This window comes from Heliangelus exortis, chromosome Z (assembly GCF_036169615.1).
Source record: "Heliangelus exortis chromosome Z, bHelExo1.hap1, whole genome shotgun sequence".
NCBI lineage: Eukaryota > Metazoa > Chordata > Aves > Apodiformes > Trochilidae > Heliangelus > Heliangelus exortis.
Window position 1 is genome coordinate 17,619,717 of NC_092454.1, and position 21,551 is coordinate 17,641,267.

Below are 21,551 nucleotides of genomic sequence, written 5' to 3' on the forward strand. Positions count from 1 at the left end.
GAAACAGGACATGAATCTAAGCCAATCTATAAAAGTACAACACCCTAAAAGAGATTTATTGGAGTATTCACTTACAGCTTTGTTCTTTCATCCTTCATAAGGATGTAATTTATAGACAGTGAAATTAATCTAATACCCAAGCATTGCATAAATTTATATTTTACCCAGTACAAGAGAACTTCATAGTAGGTTACAGAGCCACCTGAAGGAAAGAGTTAAGATATACCCCATTGCTTTTCATGTTGCCCTCTGCTTTAAATATGGATAACATTTTGTGGCAAGAAGTTGATAGCATTCAAGTCACATGGTAAATTATTTTGTGCCCTTTGGATGGAAACAGCAATCTATGAAAGTCTCTGTAGCAAACACACAAGTGTGAAAAATGTGAGAAAATTCTTAAATGCCAGCTTGGTTCAATAATCCTATGTTAATCATTTATTTATATGCTGCATAGATCCAAGATAAGAAAAAAAAAAAACATTTTATATTTGGAGTTCAATCCTGTGGTCTTTGATTACTAAAACAATATTTATTCAAGCACATAAATCCCATTGGTCTGAAAGGGCTACTTGCATAAGCAAGAAGTAATCCTTCCAAGTATAAATGCTCTGAGAAAAATACTTGTTAATTAAACAACAGAAATTACAAGGAAGCATGTTGTTGTTGTAATCCTGAAGGCCAAATGTTCTTTTCCATGCTGCATTGCAAAATTTACTTCGATCTATTATGAGCTTTCCCGTTAAAAAGAAACTAGAGGTCATTATTTGACTCAGCAAAGAGGATTCTCCCACTGCAGTCAGCAGTCAGCTAAAATGTTTCAATTGCTTTTACATGTCATTATTACATAGTATTATTTTTTAAAAAGCTCCATATTTTTAACTAGAAATAAATTATTGAATTATTATTAAAAATCTGTAGAACACAGGTCCATTTACAGTGGAAACAAAATCACTGCTTGTTAGTATAGTCATGACCCTTAGAATGTGACTTAACAGAAAGATGGAAGGCTGGTGGTCCCATGGCTTAGTATTCAGGCCTGCAGTGATACTGGCAGAAATAAAAATATCAAGATTTTTGAGAGTTTTTGGGAGGATGGAAAGGTGGGAGGAGGGTGTCCAGTTATAACCATATGAAAAAAAAATGATTAATGAATGAATGAATGAATAAATAAATAAATAAAAATCAAAGCAATTAAAAAAATCTGTACTCCACTGTCTTCAAGTGGTACTTAAAACCACAAATATTTCTTTGCAATATTACAACAGAAACTGAAAGGGCTTCTGAACATGGGGCACGGGCCACACTTGGCACCAAGACTGGAAGGAAATCAAGGTTTCCTGAAAGAAATACTGTATATTACGCCACTCCTGAAACCCTACCCATAATAAGATGGAGATAAAGGTTTTTCTAAAACTGGTATTCAGAGCCAATAACCTCTGTTCTGTTGGGTGAGAATCCCCACAGACAGATAATTCACCTCTGAAATGTACATTTTTTTCAGAATATGCACAGTGATTTCTGACTATCTGTCCTAGACTGTAATGCCATGAATCCCTGTACTCCAGTCAGAAAGTGGCATGATGAATACATTAATAGGAGTTCCCAGATATATAACTTTCCATGGAACTCTTCACAGATGGAGTAAAAACGGTATATACAAATCTAAAAATAGTATTTTAGCAGAGCTGTTGGCAGTTTTGAAGGAAGGCAAAGGACATGGCTGTCTCCAATAATATTCCTTTATCTCTAAGCTGAACCACTCTAAAGAACTGGGTTAGTCTGGAGGTAATATTTGCATGTGAAACAGACTTATTTCCTGAAGGGAAGGAGGGGATTCACATTGTCAGGTTGCAGCAAAGGCTAGAGCTTTGGGATGTAATTAATATTACCAAGTGTAGCCATCTCTGCTTTAGACCGCTAGTCTGATTCAATATTTAGGCTCTTTCTGGAGCCAATTCCAAGACAGAGCTTCTCCAGAAAAGAGAAGGTTTCTCATAAAATCTGTTGTAAAATAGGAATACTTGGTTGCTGGGAAAAGCCTCCCTTTTCTTTAATTATAGAGAAATCCTAAAAAAACCAAACTTCCACCACATTTTCAGATGCCAAAAATTAGATACAATCCAACCAATTTTTTTGCAAAATATACATATAACCCTTGAGTCAGTTAAGGCTGAACAAACCCAAGGATTAAGGAAAGTAGTTCTTTACCATATTAATGTCAGAAAAATCTTTTTACATCTATCATGAAACAGAAAAGACAATATTGAAAATTCTTGATGTTAAATGAGGAAATTCCTTTAATTCCAGTTCAGATCTCCTGTTCAGCTGCTTGAAAAGTGATCAGGCTCTCCTATAGTAAATCATTCCAGGGCAATCCAGTTTCTATACACCCACTGACTAAGTTAGTGTTGCAGGCAAAACACCTGCAGACACTTTTAATTTCATCTTCTCTTCAGTCTATTTGCCTAGATGTCAGTAAATAGTAAATGTGAGTTCTGTTCTTATTTTCTAAATTGCTGCATCTCTCCTCCTGGAAGACAAGTAATGGAATGTCTTTATGCTTCCCTGAATGTATGAAGCACCTGGAGAAGGTGAGAATGTTCAGGTAAGGAGTTGATTCACACAGGACTTTTTTAGTGGTTAACAGCATGTGTTGCATTATTTCAAGAACTTGCCACATTGTTTATTTTGGATGGGAGGTTCGCTCACATTGTGTTAGAATCATGTTAGTTTATTCAAGGTCATGCATTGTTTAGCTACTTTCACTTACGATTTAATTAACTTGAGCAAAAAGAAACACACCCAAACTTAGGAACAATTTCCAAGAAAACATTAATCAAATTTTGATACTGATCAAAGGATTTGAAGAGGAAAAGTATTCCAAAGCTAGAGAACTAGAGAAGGAAACAAGCAACATACAAAAATGTCCATACACACCAATCAAGTTCTCAGTGATAAAAATGGGTATCTCTCTTAATAATAACAGTGGTAATACTTCCATACTATATATACATACAGAACGTTAACAAAAGGTAGTCTTCCCTTCTCCTACCTTTAACCATTTAAATGATATACTTCTAGCCTAAGATGGAGAAAACAAGGTACAGGAGAGATGATGTAGCAGTTCAGAGAAAAGTAGGCTAGAGATGGCTACTTCATTTCATTGACTATAAAATGAGCTTTGACTAATGACACGTTTTAAATGTAGAAAACACACCTTACACAAAATGCAGTGGAATGGCGTACTAACGAATTCTCCCCGATACTGAATTTCAGGTAAAGCATTGTTTAGAGATGTAACAGAAAGCAAGGTCAAAGGCCCTGTATCTAATATGCACTGTATTTCATCCAAGGCTGAATCTAATTTATTTGTGTCTGGATTTTAGATTTTATGTCCTTTCTCCATCCCCCAGAGAATCATATTTTTATTTCACTTGGTTGCATATGAGAATTCTGGTGTTGTCAAATAATTTTGTCGCATCAGCTAAAAATTAACCAAGATGAGACTTCATAACAAATAAATAGTCCAAATTTCAGAGATAATTAATTCTTGAAAGGCAAATATTTACTTAAATTTTCAATTGAATAAATACTTTAAAGGCCAAAATCTCACTTCAGAGAAGTAAGATAAAATAATGTTATATGACTCACAAAAACACAAAGCCAGATAAATTTCATTGCACTGATTTTATCTCTTCTGAGAGATACTCTATAAACTTAATTCAGAAAATATTTTTTTTAAATATTCTAAGCAAGATTAAGAGCTTGAATTACACACTGCATTAGGAGCATGAGATGCCAATTCAATTTGTCAGTGGTCAGTTTAAGAAAAAAAGCTCCACCAAACTTCAAGGCACTCTCTGCACTGACTTTTACACATTCTACTAAATCCACCCATCTTTCCCATAAAACTGCTCAGCAATTTTTATTTAAAGAAATAAAAATTTGACACTTCATTTGTCTAAGATATCTAAAATCCTTGTAAGTGTTAGACCTGGGATAAAGAACAGTGGTTTCAGAGATATCATACAATGCATTATCAGGAAAAGGCGTGGATAACTTGCATACGAAATTTCCTGAAAACAATGTTTACAAGGATTTTGTTTTGTTATAAAGCTTTTAAATCTATTCCACTTCTTATTGAACATTTTTCTCTTGGGAATATATATCCCAAATGATCTTTCTTCCTACAACAAAATATAGTAAATAGTTTTCTCACAATTTTTTTCTGTTCCAGATAGAATTTAAGCTGGTATGAAATCTGCATCATCTTTCACAGGTGGGAAAATGTAATCTGTGAATTATTACACCATCTGCTTTTAGACTGAACTCTGTAACAGGAAGTGGAGCACAAGTGACCAAATAAAGCTGTTAACAAATAAAAATAAATAATGTCTTGCTTTCTTGCTATTGTGTTGGCTTTTCTGCAGATCTGAATAGCCTGTGTCACAATAAAACTCTCACAGTTCTGATGCAGAAAGATCCTGGAGGAAATCTGTGTGTTTATGTGCAAATTGCTGGAGAAGAAGCTGTTAAGTTGGACTTGAAAATTAACTTTACAAAACTACTTCATCAGATTATTTTGATAAGCAAATAGTACACAATATTGTTCAGAAGTACAATAAAATTCTTCACACTATATATAACTATGTATTTGACTCATAACAAAAATTACACATTACAATCATACCTCTAATTAGATGCTGTACTTTCAAAGTACTTCAAATTCAAAGTATGTAGCTATTAAAAACCCCCAAACAACTTTAATCATATTGTTAAAGATATTCTATTCTTTTGATTCTAGATTCCCTCTCATGTTTTTTACTGCAATGTTCCATTATTTCTGTGTTCCTTATTTCGCAGTGGAAAAAAAATAAATAGAGAGAAAACTAGGGAAAAAATAATGTATCATATACCAATAAATTACTTACTTTAAAAAAGTATCTTCAAAATATTAGTGGATAGATTTGATTCAAAATACCCACTTTTCCTTCAATATTATATGTATAAAGGAGGACAATATCCCTAAAAATTTTGCAATGTACTATTGTTTTCTACAACGGTGGCTGGAAAATCACAACACTTGTTTTTTTATTAATCTACCAAACTGCTTGGTAACTTTGAACAGACAGATTTGCTTAATCAGTTGCCAGATGTTATCACAGAATTCCAATAAATTTACCCCAAGTTTAAGTCTTTTAATTTGGTTTCTTTAATGGGAACAATTTTGGTTTTACAATCCATATCTAACTGAAAGTTGATTTAAGACCTAAAAGGTTCATTTCTTTTCAATTAGATTTTTCAATAGATCACAAATTATGTGATTTTTTTTTTTTAAAGTGTTCTCTGATTATTTTTCTGTGAGTTTATCTTGTAAAGCTCTTCTATTATGATGATCACAACTTCACCCACATCTTCCCCTGTTCAGCAGTGCTGTTGCTTCTGACTAATGCCCACATTTCCCCAGGCTTGTAAGACCATATTCGTTCCTCCCCTTCTTGCTCAAATAAAATCAGCTGAAACAAATTTATCGTTCAAAAATTACTTGGAAAATTACTTGGAAAATTATATATACAAAAATCAAACTCATAAAATGACAGAACAATTGAGCAATCTTGAACTCTAGAAAGTTTATTAAAATCAGAAAATTAATAGCTGAAAAATTAATGTTTTTGTCATCTTTTAAAAACATTTTCTTGAGCAAATGTAGTCACCACCGTTACTGAAAATTATTCTCTTGCATTTTAGCAGAGCCTTTGTAAGGTAAAAAAATGAAAATGGGAAAAAATCTCCTTTAAGGGACACACAAAATTCACTGTGACTGTGAATTCTCTGTTCCATTCTAACAGACCAGATAGCCCTGTAAGAGAAGCTGAAAAGCCAGTCTATTTGGTGGATTTCCAGTGCTTTTCCACATCAGGAAACCTTTTATGCCTTTTCATTATTCATTTTTTCTTTTTTCTTTTTACTTTACACTGTCTCTTTCTGTGACAGGAGAGGTCACTGCAAAAAAAAAAAATATATTTGACCGATACCCTTGTATTCCAAACAACGAACATTGATACTATCATCCATCACAAAAACATGTGGAAACCATATTTTTCATAGTCTGCTTTAAAACAAGTGGATTTTTTTTTTTCTCCCTTCCTACTTATGGTGACAAATCTTCCTTTGCCATCAACATATGTAAAAAAGATGGCTACTACTGTATATACTCACTCAGCAGATTTTAACTCTGACTTACCTCTCTGAAAACTCCCACAGATATTCTTTGACAAAATCATGCCAGAAGTGGTTTCTCTGTCTCTTCATGATTCTCTGAACAAGAAAATGTGTTTATTATGTATTCATTATGTGGGTCACAATGTAATAGAGAGATTTTCTTTCTGCCCATGAATACATAATGAAAGTTTGGCAGGTACACCAGTTGTGCAAGTGGAATATTAGAAGTAAAAAAACAGTCTTTGTAATCCTACCTATGTTTCATATAGGGTGTACACACCTTTCAGAACAGATGTTGACATTCTCTCCTTCATGAAGCCACGAAAAGATCTGCCATGGACTTTTCTAAATAAAGGATTTCATTGCCAAGCTGGATTCAGCTGTTTAGTTTATATATCTACAGTGTAGACTTTCACATCTCAGTTATCCACCAGAATGTCTTATAGGCAATAAAGTGAAAAAGGGTGTTTCAGGTGAGGAACTACAAAGCAATTTTTAGATCTCTTTAAAGATGGCAACTTTTATACACTAGGAAACCCTATTTCTCCTCATTTATTATTAGATAATCCTAAAATGAATAATTCAACCAAGATATCCCCACTCTCTGAGATAAATTTTAATGACCTGACTTAGTCCAGCTGCGGATAATGACAGCCAGTACTAATAAATTCTTTGTCAACTACAAATAAAATCTACCAAAGTAAAGTGTATTACTACTTTGTAGCTATATTTCCTTTCTTCAGGTAAAATGGACACAGTTTTCCTCTTGAAACATAATTTTTACTGTCATTCCTAAGTAAACTTTGTCATTCAAACAAACCAATAAAAGAAAAAATAAATAGAATTCTCGATCACAGGGACTAAGAAGGATCCTTTATACTGTGACTATGTAAAAGTTCTGAAGAACTCACTTTGTGGGGCTAAGTTATTCAGGCTATTCCATGCATATTTACTATTCCATTTCTTCAGCTGCTTTAATAGCATTATTTTAGACGTGGAACACTGATAAACATTAACACAGGTTAAGTTAATGTTTACAGTTGTGGCAGGTTTTTTTTATACTTGGGAGTGGGTTGAAAACATTTTGTTAACAGGAAGCTAGGTCGAGCTCATAATAAAGATGGAACTAATGATGTTACTATTTAGAGCTTAACTCTTCACGTCCTGCTATGTAAGATTATAGTTTGTCCTTTTCTTCATAATATTCCTTATATTTAGAATATATTCCAAAAGTTATCATTTAAGTCCCTCAATCCCTCTTGAGACTCTTGAGATCCCTAAGATGTATTCCAGTCTCACCACTTATAATTGCAGTTCACTATATTTCTAAATTCCAATTGTACATCATACAGCCTAAAAACAGATAAAATGCCATCATGACTGAAATAATTGTTAATAGCATGAAGCATTTTGAGCTAATATATAACCTGGTTGTAAAATTTTCTTGTAAAAAGCTGCATTTCAACAAGAGCATACCTCATCTTGTTTTACCATTAAGCACATATAGTGCTTAACTCATAAAGTGTCTCAGTTTATGATTCTTGTTTTCTGAAATTCACAAAAAAGTTGAAAAATAGGCCTAAATCAAGCTTAGATTACTTTAAAATTATACTGTATATTGGGTTTTGAACGCTTAAACAAAGTGCAAAACTGAGCATTTATCTGAATTTAAAAGCTTTCTTTCCCCTCCAAAATACTCTGAGGTCCAAATGGTAATAAACAACATAAACAATTAATTTAATATAGTATATCAGGAAGAGTAAAATCAAATTATAGAAAGCCAGTTTTATTACAAAATCTTATCATTACAATGCCTGTGGTTTTATATATCTTACATCACTATACTACCCACTCTAATTTTAATGCTACTGCAAAATAATCCCTTACCAATTTACCAATCAAGCTCTGTATGCAGACAATTTTTTGAAAAGTCAGTAACTGAAAAACAATTAATGAAGTTAAGAATATCCTTGTTACCCATTCATAGCTTTACTTGTTCAGAAAAAAACAACCAACCAAACAAAAAAAACCAAAACTAAACATACTGATACCATCTGCAAAATTTGAAATAAAAAAACGTTTTTCATTAACAGGATAGCTCCATCTTTTTAGTCTGCTACTATGTACCCAGATGCTTAAAATCCTTTGGATTGTACACATGACAAATAACAGTAAAAAAACCTTAGTCTCAAACTTTCTCTTTCAGTTTGAGTGACTTTGTTTTGATGACTAGAGATTCTGTGACTTTTCAAGGCTCTCCATTCCACAGCTTTACTATTTCCCATGTGAAAAACCAAACGTTGATTCAGAGTTGTTATCACTGCTGTGAATCTTGGTGCCACAGCTGAAGCTATGGCTCGCTTGTCTTAAATAAGAGTGTGACTACAGGGCACTGGTGACCTTTACGATCTAAATTCCTCTCTTTCTGCACCCCTTTCTTTATCTGGCTACTTAGGAGGGTTTTTATGCTGCTCTAAGCCCTAACTAGCTACACAGCTCAAACACATCAATATGACTAGCTTAAATATAACTACAAAACTAGCCATAAAATAATTCCAAGTGTGTCTACATGACTTGTAGGAATGGCTGTTTACCAAACATATATGTTTCTTTCCAAGTTAAAGTTTTGTCTACCTAATCAGTCCAGCTCATACAGTGGGTGATGCATCATGATATAAGTTTATCATTATGAGTCCCATTGTTGTCCCTTCCTTATCCCACCCTCAGTCATTTGTTACAGCCTATGTAATGATTCATTACTATTTTAATGCAACACACACTTATGACACGAAGATGTGGAAAATATCTACGAACATTAAAAACTCCCAATTTTATAAATGGCACATGACCTCTTCCTGTTGGGATTCAGACAGGCCCAAATATGGTAACAAATCATAATTATCCATGTGCGCCCAGTGAAAACCCCATGTATTTGGTAACAGTTGCATTAATCAGTTCCTGAATTTGATTATTAAGATGTTGATATTCCTTTACCTTTTCATCAGCCATATCTGCTAATGATGTCAATTTACTTTCAAACCTGACTGTAATGTCCAGCCTGAAATTTTGGCCTCCCTTAAAAAATATTAGGTCAGGTTTATATAATTATTTTTTGTTGTCTTTTAAATGTAGTTCTTAAAACACAATTGAATTTTTCTTTTTAGTCTCTACAGCCTTGTGTCTCTTAATTCTACCATCCTGAAGAACAATATCCATTAATACAAGAGCAAGTTTAACTTTCAGCCTGACAGTGCTGACATGATTTGAGTCTCTTGTCTGCCCTTCACAAGAAACTCCCTTGTACAATATATATTTGGTCTCGATTGTAAAGCCATGAAGAGTTTTCTGTGTGGAATGCTGCTGTAGTTACATAGTATAATATTTGTGTGTGTGTGTGTGTGTGTGTGTATATATATATATATATATATATATATATAAAATGTTACTGATTTTATCCTTCTCAGAGTTAGAAATTCCATAACCCTGGGTAAGCAGGTTGGTCAAATTCACAAATTATTGGTATTTGTCCCCTCCTAATGCAATGTATAATTTTTCAAATTCTTTCTCAATTCCCTCATGCTGTAGAGTCACTTTTATAGTTTAATTCAAAGTCTGTGCAAGCCTGTTAATTGTGATTTTAAGCCTAGCATAGAACAAAGACCAGGCAGCTGCTCACTCCTCTTCTTCCGCTTTGGGATGGCGAGGAGGAAATCCACCTAAAACCCTGTTAGTCAAGACAAGAACTAGGAAGACTTCATTCACCAGTTATGGTCACAGGAAACACTGTTCTGGTTTGGGCCAGGATAGAACTAATTTTGTCTGCTGTAATTTTTCTTTCAGCTAAGACTTGTCTAAGTAGCTGCACTTACTGGAATTAATAGCAACCTTCTCAGCCAGTGTCTGTTTCTAGGACAGATAACACTCCATGTTTATAGTTACAGCTAGAGAATGGTATGCAGAACCAAGGCTACTGCTTGGTTCTTGGAAACATCATATGCTCTGGAAAGAGTAAGGAAGTAACAGGGTCATACCTGAAACTCTCCTTTAGGGATGAGCAGACAAGACAGGTGACCAAAACTGAACAGAGTATTCCATCCCATACGTATCATACTTGGTATAAATTTGAGGGATCACGAGGGTCAAACCCATTGCTGCCTTCTTCCTCCTTCGACATCCTCGGGGGATGCCATCTGTTCATTTAGTTGTAGTCTAAGCCCACGCCACCCTGAATTTGTATTCCTGTCTCCAGCTTCCAACTGCTTCTGACTCCAGGAGCCCAGCCTGGGACATTTCTAGGGCCTGTCCTGCAGCCTTGGTCGTGATGTGAACATGATTGGGTGGAAGGGGGGAGGAACATGCTATCATTTTTCTGTATATTTGTATATATTTAAAAGTTTTTTTTTTTATCATCTGTTTCATTAAAGCTGTGTTGTTTAGTTTCTGACCCATAAGTCTCTCTTCCTTATTCTCTCTCCTTTCTTTATCAGGGAGTGGAGGGGGATAAATAGAGAACATCTGTCATCTGGTTAATCGCCAGCCCAGCATGAAACCATGAGAAAAACAGTCTGAACTTGGGGGAAAAAAATAAATAAAAATTTATCATTAATCAAATCCAAAAAAAGGGCAAAGAGAAAAACACAAAGCAGACCTTACCCCACTTTTCCTTTCTTTCTGTGCCCAAATTACTTTGTTCCTGACACCTCTACAAATACAATGCTACAAATAAAATGAAGACTCCCTATTTATAAGGAGTCAAATGGACAAGACAAGAAGAAATGGGCACAAGTTGTTCCTGTTTGAACAAAAGAGGAAAATTTTTCACTATGAGGATAGTCAGATATTGGAATGGTCTTCCAGGGGAAGTGGTGGATTCCTCCACTTTGGCAAGTTTTAAGTCTCATCTTGATGGGGTTCTGAGATATACTGTATAAACAATAATATTAGAAGAGCTGGACCAGATGATCCTTGAGGGACCTTCCAGCCTAACCGTCTATCCTGTATAATTTGGATTTGTTCACATTTACCCTTTAGTTCTCAACTTCCTTCATGAATAAAGTGTAACAGTTCAGGTGGATCAGCCCACATCTCCATACCACCACATGTCTCACTTTTCTAATTGCTATATATACCTACCGGTAGCCTTGTCATTCAAGAAGTTGTAAACCTGGCAGCTAGGATAATTGTTTTCAGCTCCTTTCCAGACTAATAATCCAAGAGCCTAGGAACCACATTTGATAAGGTGCTGTGCAATACAGCTACTGGATCCTTGAGGTGGCTGGCCACAAATTAGCTTACAAAGTGGGCTGCAAATGTAGGTGGAAAAGATGGTAAAATACCAACTTTGGACCATTTCTAGAAAAAAATATTTAATCTGCAGAATACCTCAAAATCTCAGTAAAGACCCACCAAAAATATTTTTCTTCCATCTTAACACCTTTACTGCAGCTTCAATAACTTACATGACAACCAAGGCAATAGATTCCCAGAAAAAAATTCAGTTTTGACATCTGTAAGCATCTACAACCTCCCTGAGCAACATATTCCAGTGTCTCACCACCTTCACACTGAAGAATTTCTTTCTAAAGTCTAACCTAAATCAAGCTTCTTCCAGCTTAAACCATTACTTCTTGTCTTATCAATACACTATTTTGTAAAGAGTGCCCCCCTGTGCATTCTGGTAGCCCCTTCAGGTTCTGGAAAGCTACTACAAAGTCTACCAAGAGCCTTCTCCAGGCTGAACCCCAACTCTCTCAGCCTGTCTTCATAAGAGAGATGTTCCAACCCTGTGATCATCGTTGTGGCCCTCCTCTGTGGACTTTTTTCAAATGCTCTACATCTTCTTCGTGTTGAGGGCTACAGAAGTGGACACAGTGCTCTGGCTGGGGTCTCATGAGAGCGGAGCAGAGGAGCAGAATCACTTCTCTTGATCTGCTGGCCACACTTCTTTTGATGCCACCCAGGATATGATTGGCTTTCTGGGCTGCGGCATGCATTGCCAGCTCATGCTGGCAGCTCAATTTTTTTTTTTTGATCATGAAGACTAAAGGCAGTTCTGGGAAGTGGTCTATATTTAAATGTCGCTATTGAACTAACTGAGCAAAAGAACAGAAATGAAAAGGGAATGTGTGCAAGCCTCAAGGAAAAAAGTGAGAACTAAAGTTTTTATCTATGTAGAGTAGAAAGAAAAATATAGAATAAACTGAGAATTTTCACCATGGTTATTGAAGTCACCGCTACATTTTTCCTGTAGCCAAGTGGTAATAAGTAGTTATATCCAGCAATCAAGCTGTGAAAGCCATGAATGCAGTCTAATGCAAAAGTGCAGATTATGTAATTGCTTTTAGAAATTATTGTCACCTATTAGTCTCTGTTCACAGCATGCATTAAATTATTCTTTTATACAGTTTCATTATTGAAATCTATCTGAGCAATAAATAAGATCCATTGTGATATCATGAGCAGAATAATAAAAAAACCAGACAAGACAATTGTTAAGAAGCCATAATAAAAGGAAGCGTGGGTGGAGAGAAGAAAGCACATGGTAACAATAAGAAACAGTGCATCCTTTGCCCCTAAATTCTGGCCTCATTTCAAATAATTTCATTTTTAAAATGCAGTGGAGCTAAGTATGTACATTTAGTAAAAATACCGTGTAAACATATTGCAGTTGCTGGTTCAGCCCCTCGATATTGTGCATTAAAATATGAATTTATTCATTTTTTTCTCACTGCATTGAAGCTACCAGTTCCATTCCCCTTTCTCAGTGCCACAGCTCCATTGTTGCAGAAAGTGCTTCAGCACAAAAAAGGATGAAATACTCAGGCCAGAAAAATCAGTATTTCATTCAAGTTGAACAGATAAATCAGCTTGTGGTTTTCTAGCCTTATTTTTAGCATATACTTTGAAGAAACATATGTTCATGTTACAGACTGGTGATATGCTAAAAAGCTCAAAGATATATTGTTGACATGGTAAATAGATAAGTAAATAAGCAAACAGAAAAATCGCCTGCATGTTGCAGGAGAAAACTGTGAAACAAGTTTGAAATTGTAAGCTGACTCAAAGAAATAGAAATACTATAAGAAATTATGAACAAAGTAGAGATATCATCTGCAAGAATCTTAAAGTCTCTTCTAATATAAAAAATAACATAAGGATAAAACCACACTCATAAAATAAAGAGATTGGTGGAAGATTTATGTAAGTAAGTTAAGTAAATTCTGTCATACAAATTAATTTCTTCCTAATCTTCCTCTGTTTTTGTGATAGAGATTGTTTTGATGTCTATGAATTTGGGATGATTATTGAAAAAAATGCACCCAGAGAAAATGGGGAAAGAAAAGCAGCATGACTATGAATGTGAGATACTTTAAATCTGTTACAGAGGAAAATCATGCAACTTTATTTCAGTAAGAATACAAACTGAATAGTAATTTTGTTCAGAACTACTGTATGATACCTGTTATATAATAAAAAAAAGACCAGTAAAGAAGACATAAAAGTTACTGTTGAGAACAAATTTAACATGGAACATAAAGGGCATTTTCCATAACATTGTCTACCAACATTAATTAAACTAACACAAGCTGCAAAACAAATTTTTAATGAAGATGTTGCTGAACATTAAAAAGGATTTTTGGCACATTTTTACCACTGGATGATACAGATGAAGCAGAAACATGGGCATTCTCCAAGAGTATCAAGTATCAGTTAAAAGCTGAGCTGCAAAACATGAAAAGATTTATGCACAGAGTATTGCTGGAATTGTACCAAATCCAGCAAGGTCAGTTCTGGGACTTGAAGAAGGAGCCCTTGAGTATCTCAGACATAATAAAAATAAGATTACAGTGCTGCAAGTCCTGCCAAGTGATTCCTACCATGGTCCTAGGAACAACAGAGTCATCAAGGTGAAAGACATGTTGGAGATTGTGAGTAAGCAAATTAAGAAAAAATGTAAATGTAAATTATCACTGATCTACAGTAAAATGTAAACCATCAAAGATGATAATAAGAGTTTTCAATGATAAATCTTCACTTAGAACCTGTAAGAACAAACTCTGTATGGTTTTCCAGTGTGTAATACAGCATAATAAAGGTAAACATTGCAGAAATATGGTACATCTTTCTTACAATTGTTGATGTTGTCATACTATTCCTTTAATGGTAGTAAGCTAAGCACACTTCTGGCTATTCAAGTTAAAGTCTTGCATTACTCATTGCTTCCTATGCTAAGCATTAGAGATCCTTATTATCTAAAATAAATTAAAATAAATTAAAATAAATTACCTAAAATAAATTAAAATTGCTCATATCCTCTGTAAGAATGAAAGAACAATTTCCATGGAAAGCAAGTTCTATGTACATTATAGTCACATTACTTAGAAGACTGCCTGCCTTTGAAACTATTTGGTTCCTGTTGCATCATCAACCTTTGGGGCTGAATACATTTCCACTGTTTCTTGCAGAAATAACACCCTCTTGAAAGGAGAAGAACTGGGTCTTCCTGGTATTTTAATAGTTCTGTCTTTTCAAAATCTAATCTTTCAAAGTCTTAAAATTAATTTTTAACTACAAATTCTTCTGGCAGATTCCATGGAAATGCTATTGTTCATAATGTTAATTCTAAAATACGTTACTGAAACTGAATTGGGAATCAGAGCTCAAAATGACAAATCATCTTTCATTTACAGCATTAGAAAAAAATCTTTCCTCAGCAAAGTCTCTTTAGAAAGGCATAAAAGAATGCGTAAAACAATTATACTCTTTAAACTAATTTGACCTTTTTGTTTTAAAACATTGTTTTAAAACATTTATAATGTGTAAAGGCAAGCATACACATAAGTTATTACTGAATTAGAACCTTTGCTTTTAAACCCAGCCTTGCAGTTGTGGACTGCTTTCTAAAATTCCCACAGATCTACAAGTAAAGGTGCACTCAAAGTGTTCTCACAAAATTAAGACAGAAGCTGGAAGATGTATTTAACTATTATAGTGATGATTAACAGCTGTAGTTTTTTATCCTCAGAGGAAATTACAAAAATTCCACTAACTTCCACTTACCAAATTCTTTGCTCCGATTTGAGGGGAAAAAAGGGGGAGGGAGGAATTCTTTAATAGTACTGAGATACTCAAATCCTTCTATTTTGATTTCTCTTTTTCTTGCTTGAGGGACCATGGATTCCCTCTTTTAACAAAACTATCTTTCTCCAGGTTCAGTACAAGAGCTATACACTGCTGAAGGGATGTTACTCTGCTTGAGCATCACCCCGGTAAACATGAATATAAAAAGTCCTGCAAGCTTCTCTTTTACTGAGTGTTCAGTGAACCCTGAAAATCTCTACTCACAGGCCTGATTCTGGCTGATTATTATCTTTGCAATATATTCAGTTATTTATTAGTGAAGCCAGTCAGGAGTCAGAGAAAGAGGGGGAAGGGATGCCATGTTGGGTAGGTGAGGGCAAAGGCAGCTCTTTGGTATTTCCTCTACTAAGCAAAGCACAGGAAGACGCCAAGACTCGACAAATTCGTCCACTGTCAGAAGAGTTTCTGCATACCCACAGCCGCCAAGAATGGGGAGGGGGTGGCTGGCGCCCTCCTGCAAGCAACTGACGGGCCGTAAAGTGCGTTTTTAAGGAATGATGTAAGAGCAATTAAACTTGACCAGCCAAACACACCCGCTACCTCAACGATGTGTTTCTCCTGCTGAGAAGAACGAGAGAGGTGGCTGAGGAGCCCGCTCAGCTCTCTCCTGCCCTACTGGGAGGGGGTGGCCGACTGGAAACACTTATTAATTCATTACGAGAGGGCAGATGTCCCTTTAAGGTCCTGTACTCCCTGCGGGCTGCAGCCGGAGGTTTGAGGGGGCACATTTGGCTTTATTTGTACATCTTAGCGCTAGGCTCGTTCTACGGGGAGGTGTCCAAAAGCTCAGAGGTCTTTGAGGGGGAGGTGGGAGGAAAGTTGTGCGCGGGGGGAGGAAGCTAAATTCTTCTTGATGCGGAGAAACAGCGCAAAGACTGAATAACAAACAGGAAATGCCTGACTCGGCTGCAGGGCGGGCGGGCCGCGCAGAGCCCTGAGCTCCCTCCACTCGCAGCGCAGCGCTGGCAGCGGGACCCTCTCACACCGACCCTGCCCCCGGACCGGGCTCCTGGGCCGGCAGGAGCCCAGGCATGGCTGCCTCCTACTGGATGCTGACAGGTGAGGACCCCTCCCCGCTACCCCCTCCCCTCTCCTCGCCCTTTCTGTCTTGAAGACCCGGGTCCTGAAAGCAGCACGGCTCCCTGGCAGTGATGGGTGAAGCTGCCGGAGGCTGGCACCCAAGGGACGCGTTCCCGCTCCCCGTTCCCTCTACCTGGCCCTGCTCTGGGGATGCTCTGCCCGGAGCTGCCATCTGTCTGGAACCGTGAGAGACTCCTCCGGTTTCCTTCCCTGAACCGACTTGAGAACCCCCGAGGAGGTGGATAGCAGGGAGAGGGTTGGAGGGTGGCTGTTGGATCACAATCAATGGGCGAAAAAAAACGCCGTAATTTAATCTGGTTTAGGGGAAAATTGTGCATCTCGCAAATTTTTAAATTAGGATAGCTTTCTTTTTTCCTCCGTTTAGCTTTCAGAAGTTCTGAACGTTAGAAGGGAAGTGAGGAAGCGGTTAACTTCACCCAACTAGCCTCAGAAAGATGAGTTCATCCGGAGATGGAACATGTAATATTTCCTTCTAGGGTTCCATTTACTGCTAGGAGCTTATTTGCTTTTTTAGTAAAACAAATACAGCAAGTACCTATCTGCCTAACTAGTCAATTTGTAGTAACAGTTTGGATCTGAAATCAGGGGAATCCAAGACGTGGGAAAGTGGCTAATGCAATGCTGGGATTCGTGTGCTTGTAAACTTTGACACTGATCTCCCAAGCAGCTCTTGCGCTGGCAACCAGCACACAGTGAACCTGAGACAGTACAGAGGAATGAATCGATTTCATAAGAATTGTAACAGTGCAGGCAGCAGCAACTGGGGAAAAGGCAAGATAGGGTTTTCCCTCTTTGCTTTGTGCTTATTGTGCAACAAAGAGCAGATAAAGGAAAACGTGAAAATCTGAATGTAGTATTTTGGTGTGTGATATTTAGCCCTTGTTCATAGCTTTATTTCATTTGTTACACAGTGATACCCTCTAAAATATGCTTCTGTTTCTGTTTCACTGAAGGAGGTTTTGTAAAGTGGCAACAATTTAGTGTGCCACAACTTCCCTTCAGAGTTGAAAATCTGCCACTGGTACTGCTGACAGATAAATCACTTGTAATGACAAGAGGGTTTATTGTCAGATAGGAAGGCATCTCAAGAGTGAATTCCATCCAGATCTGTCAGGGGCTTACTGTTTTTTTCTGCTTGTTTTGGTTTGGTTTTTCGGTTTGGTTGGTTTTGTTTTTGTTTTTTTTAAGTAAGTGTGAAATAGAATACACATAGAAATAAGAGCAAGCATTAGGGATACCAGAACTAGGAGTGAAATTGCCTCAGATAAACAAGCAAAGCAGTCCTACATGAATAAGTAAAAATGTCGAAAAAATAAGTACAGTGAGTTTTAGAATTACAGTGGAATAACAAACGAATACAAGTTAGTTATATGTTCCTCTTTCTTAGGAAAGTAAAAAAGGCAAGTGACCTTTTGTGTACTAGGAAACGAGACCAATCAAGAATAAAGAAGATGCACAGAGCTGTATGTTTGTTTATTATACAGCTGGGTTTTTTAACTGAACTTGGTATTGGTGAGGCTTCTGAGAAACTTGAGTAGAAGAAGTCTGGCAGACGCAAACCAACAGGCAGAAGCACACAGAGAAGTGACAAGCTTGATAAGGGTTGAGGAAAATGATCTATGAATAAAGACTGAATGAGTTAGGCTTGCTGATCTGGAAGAGAGAAAATTAATGGGGAAGTGTTAAGCATTTAAAATAGATTTTTAGTTACAGTACTACTAGTGAGAATGTAAGTCCAAATGATATTTGCTTTGTTTTGTGAAAGCATTCAATCAGGACTTTCTACAGTGCATGTCTGTAAAAAAGAGATTGATGAATAGCTGATTCTTTATGTCCAACAAAGGACAAGAGAAAATCAGCATAACTCACTTAGCAAAAAACTTTGGGAATATTCAGTAGTTGAGTAATAAATTAATAGAACAAGCTATGCAAAAACCCTACCCCTGCATAGTCTTCATAACTGGAACTTTTTATGGAGTTGGATACAAATATGAGGGATAGCTGAGGTGTACTTACTTCATCTGGCCTCAGTATACATTTGACTAAGGATCTGCTGAAGTTTTCTCCAGCCCCATGTTTCAACACATGTTGAAAGTAGAAAGGGTTCCATTGCTTTTCAGTGTTTCTTCACATACAGATTAACATATAGGCTGTTCCCTTCTTGAATTCTCTCCTTCTGTGTTGTTGGTTCTGATTAGGAGTACTCATCTTTGTAACAGAAATTACCAGTAATCATAGATAGACCTGCATGTAAAAAGATAGCTGGTCCCAAGCCTGCAAAGGCATGACGGACACCCAGTAAAGGGAAAGCATAAAATAACCCTACATTTTCCCCACATGCATCTCCATCTTTATATTTTATGTTCCTTTGCTATTTCAGCGATAACATGCAACATTTCTCAGCACATTGCCCCCTCTGAGATTCTTTCCTGATACTTCTTCTTTTCCAGGGTTTGTGTTTGCATTATTTCTAACTAAAATGACTATAATATGGGGGAGAGAGGGGAGGGATCCTATGAACATGACCTTTTCTTGTCTAAAATCTGCATAAAACCATCTTCATAAAGCACCTGATCAAGACTTGAAGATGCAGTGCAGTGTATCTCAAATATTTTCAAAATAATCTTACAAAAAGAGCATGGCTCCAAAATCACTATGAATATATGCTGTCATCTTTTCCACCTTGTCTTTTACTGTGCTTAAGATGGTCTGACAATTAAGCCCAAATTTCTGCAATTATTAGTACCTATAAAATGGTTTATTAAAAGTGATAAAAAGAAAGAACTGCCAGGTTCTATACTTAGTTTTAATCTTTTACTAAGACCGGAACAGACCATGTAATTTTAACTTTTATTAAAACTGTATGCAGACTTGTTTGGGGGCAAAGTCCTCTCTCTCCCTGCATGATTAGTATAAACTTACAGTTCTTTGGTTCCTAAATTTTTGAAAATGTTTTGTTCTTCTATTGCTCATTCTTGGACACATTGATACAAATAACGATCCCCAGTACTTACTTTTTACCAGAGTAGGCCAAGTACCATCATTAGGAAATGTTTCCCTTTATAGATTGACAATGGTCTTGCTAACTGTGGATACCAAACTGAAGTTTATAGCTTGCCACTAAATGTTTGTGGATCACTGTTCATAACTTCATAAAATCTGCTAATTTTTTTTTCTTTGAAAAAGGACTTTAGCACACCTGCAGATATCTTCTATATCAACAGTCAATTTATTAAGTGGCAGCTATGTTTCAAGGTTGGAAAATTTTGATGTGTGTTGGGTTTTGTTGTTTGGTTTTTGTTTGGTTTTTAATTTAGCAAATCACCTGCTTGCATAAACTGAATGTTTATTTTCTACTGGATCTGGATGGCAATGGATGCCAATTTACAAACTTTATCTAAAATACACTGCATCTCTAGAGATGTTAGGCTACTTGTAAAAATTAGACTGGAACCAAAAAGCAGAGAAGTTTGTAAATACCCACCAGGAAAAGAATTATAAAATAAAATAACTATTAATACAGAAAGTAAATATGCACTTTGGGATTTTTTTTCTTGAAACAATAGCATGAGGTCTACCCTTGCAATTTCATAATTGCAAAGAATGTAAAGAAGAAAATCCACCATAAATTCACCATGCAACATTTACATAGATAAGTGAAAGGAACTCCTAAAGAAAATATAAGTGCATGCTGTCTGCCTAAGCTACAAAATTTTAATACATACTTAATAGCATGTACAAGTTCAAATTAAGCAAATAGTTATTTATACATGTGCTAATGTTATATTCCCTTGGGTGTCCAGCTTCCTTCTGTGAAACTATTCATGCTGAGTTAAGCATGTGTGCTCACAGGAAGAGAGCCGGAGGTCTCATAAATAAATCCTATTATGTAATATCTGATAAAAGTTGTTTTTACATCAGTATCAAGCTTAGAAGCAAGGAGTGCACACTATTGGGCCAGATTTGAGTTCCACGTCCTGTCACAACATCAGACAAGTACTAGATACTTGAGAGAAATTTCTATGTGCAATTTTCTATGTGAAATTTCTATGTCTATGGGACATATGGGATGATTTTTGATCACAGTAGAATTGTATCTCGTTAAAGCCTTGACTTCAAAGCCTTTCCAAGTCATCAATTTCAATAATCCATAGTGGGGTTTTTTAGGTTTATTTTGGTTTTTGTTTTTGTTTTGTTGTTGGGCTTTTTATTATTTTTGTTTTGTTTTGTTTAAAAAGGAATTGCTGGTAGAAATCAGAAACTTCCTTGAAACAATTCTAAGTTTGCTACTTTTTCATCTCTAAAGAGAGGTCTAACTACTTTCTTGGTTTTTGAATGACAGTGCAGGTATTCCAACTTCCTGTATCCGTTGTCTTGATACACTTATTGGTGGCACATTAGTTTGTCTGCTTTCTTAATTTGATTTCTTGTTCTTCAGTCATTCATCATATAAGCATTTTTTCTGTTCTTCATTCTTTTTTCTTTTTCTCATTCTTTTTAAGTTAGCAACATTCATTCTGAAATAGAATTTACCATGCTGTGTGTCATTTCAATGTAAGCCAAGTATTTGTAAAATGTCGTTTTATTATTTATGCATTATCTCTGGTTTGTTAGATTTGTCTAGGCTCTCTGTAAACGTCCTTGAACTAATCTGTGTGTGAAAAATTTAATCTGAGCCATATTACTTATGTCTACATCAAACTTCATTCGAAATGTCCCCATGTGCCTCTGAGGCTCCTCTCAGCCCTCTCGCTCTGGCTGCATAACTAGCGGCGTCAAGAAGCCGGTCAGGTGACAGCACAGGCTGAAGTCTAATTATCAAGTTTAACCAAAAACTCTCAAGCTGAAGCTGAGTTTAGAAAAGGTGTCAAAGTATGGGTTCAGGTTGCGGTTCCGGCCCGCCCGGCCGGCCGCCCGATGCCGGGGACTCTGCCCCTGCCTCGGCACCTCGGACTGCCACCGCCCACCGCTACACTGCCTGCAGACCCATCGCTCTATCAACTCGTTTCCATCTGTAACCATAACCTTCCACAACTACTTAGTTTTTGCTGGGTTTCTTGCCTTTTTTTTTTTTTTTTCTCTTAAAC

The 21,551-nt window shown here is 36.3% G+C and overlaps 1 protein-coding gene across 3 annotated transcripts in view; it reads left to right on the forward strand.

Annotated features, from left to right (window-relative positions):
* The first annotated feature begins 15,888 nt into the window (after nucleotides 1–15,888).
* ITGA1 (integrin subunit alpha 1) overlaps nucleotides 15,889–21,551 on the forward strand; it is a 72,044-nt gene continuing 66,381 nt past the window's right edge. For 2 of the 3 annotated variants that reach the window (XM_071730980.1, XM_071730981.1), the window contains exon 1: nucleotides 16,248–16,422. In XM_071730980.1, the coding sequence (XP_071587081.1) occupies nucleotides 16,395–16,422 (28 nt within the window). In that variant the 5' untranslated portion in view covers nucleotides 16,248–16,394. Of the gene's footprint in view, nucleotides 16,423–21,551 lie in introns of all 3 variants that reach the window. The other variant, XM_071730978.1, reaches the window with a different exon arrangement.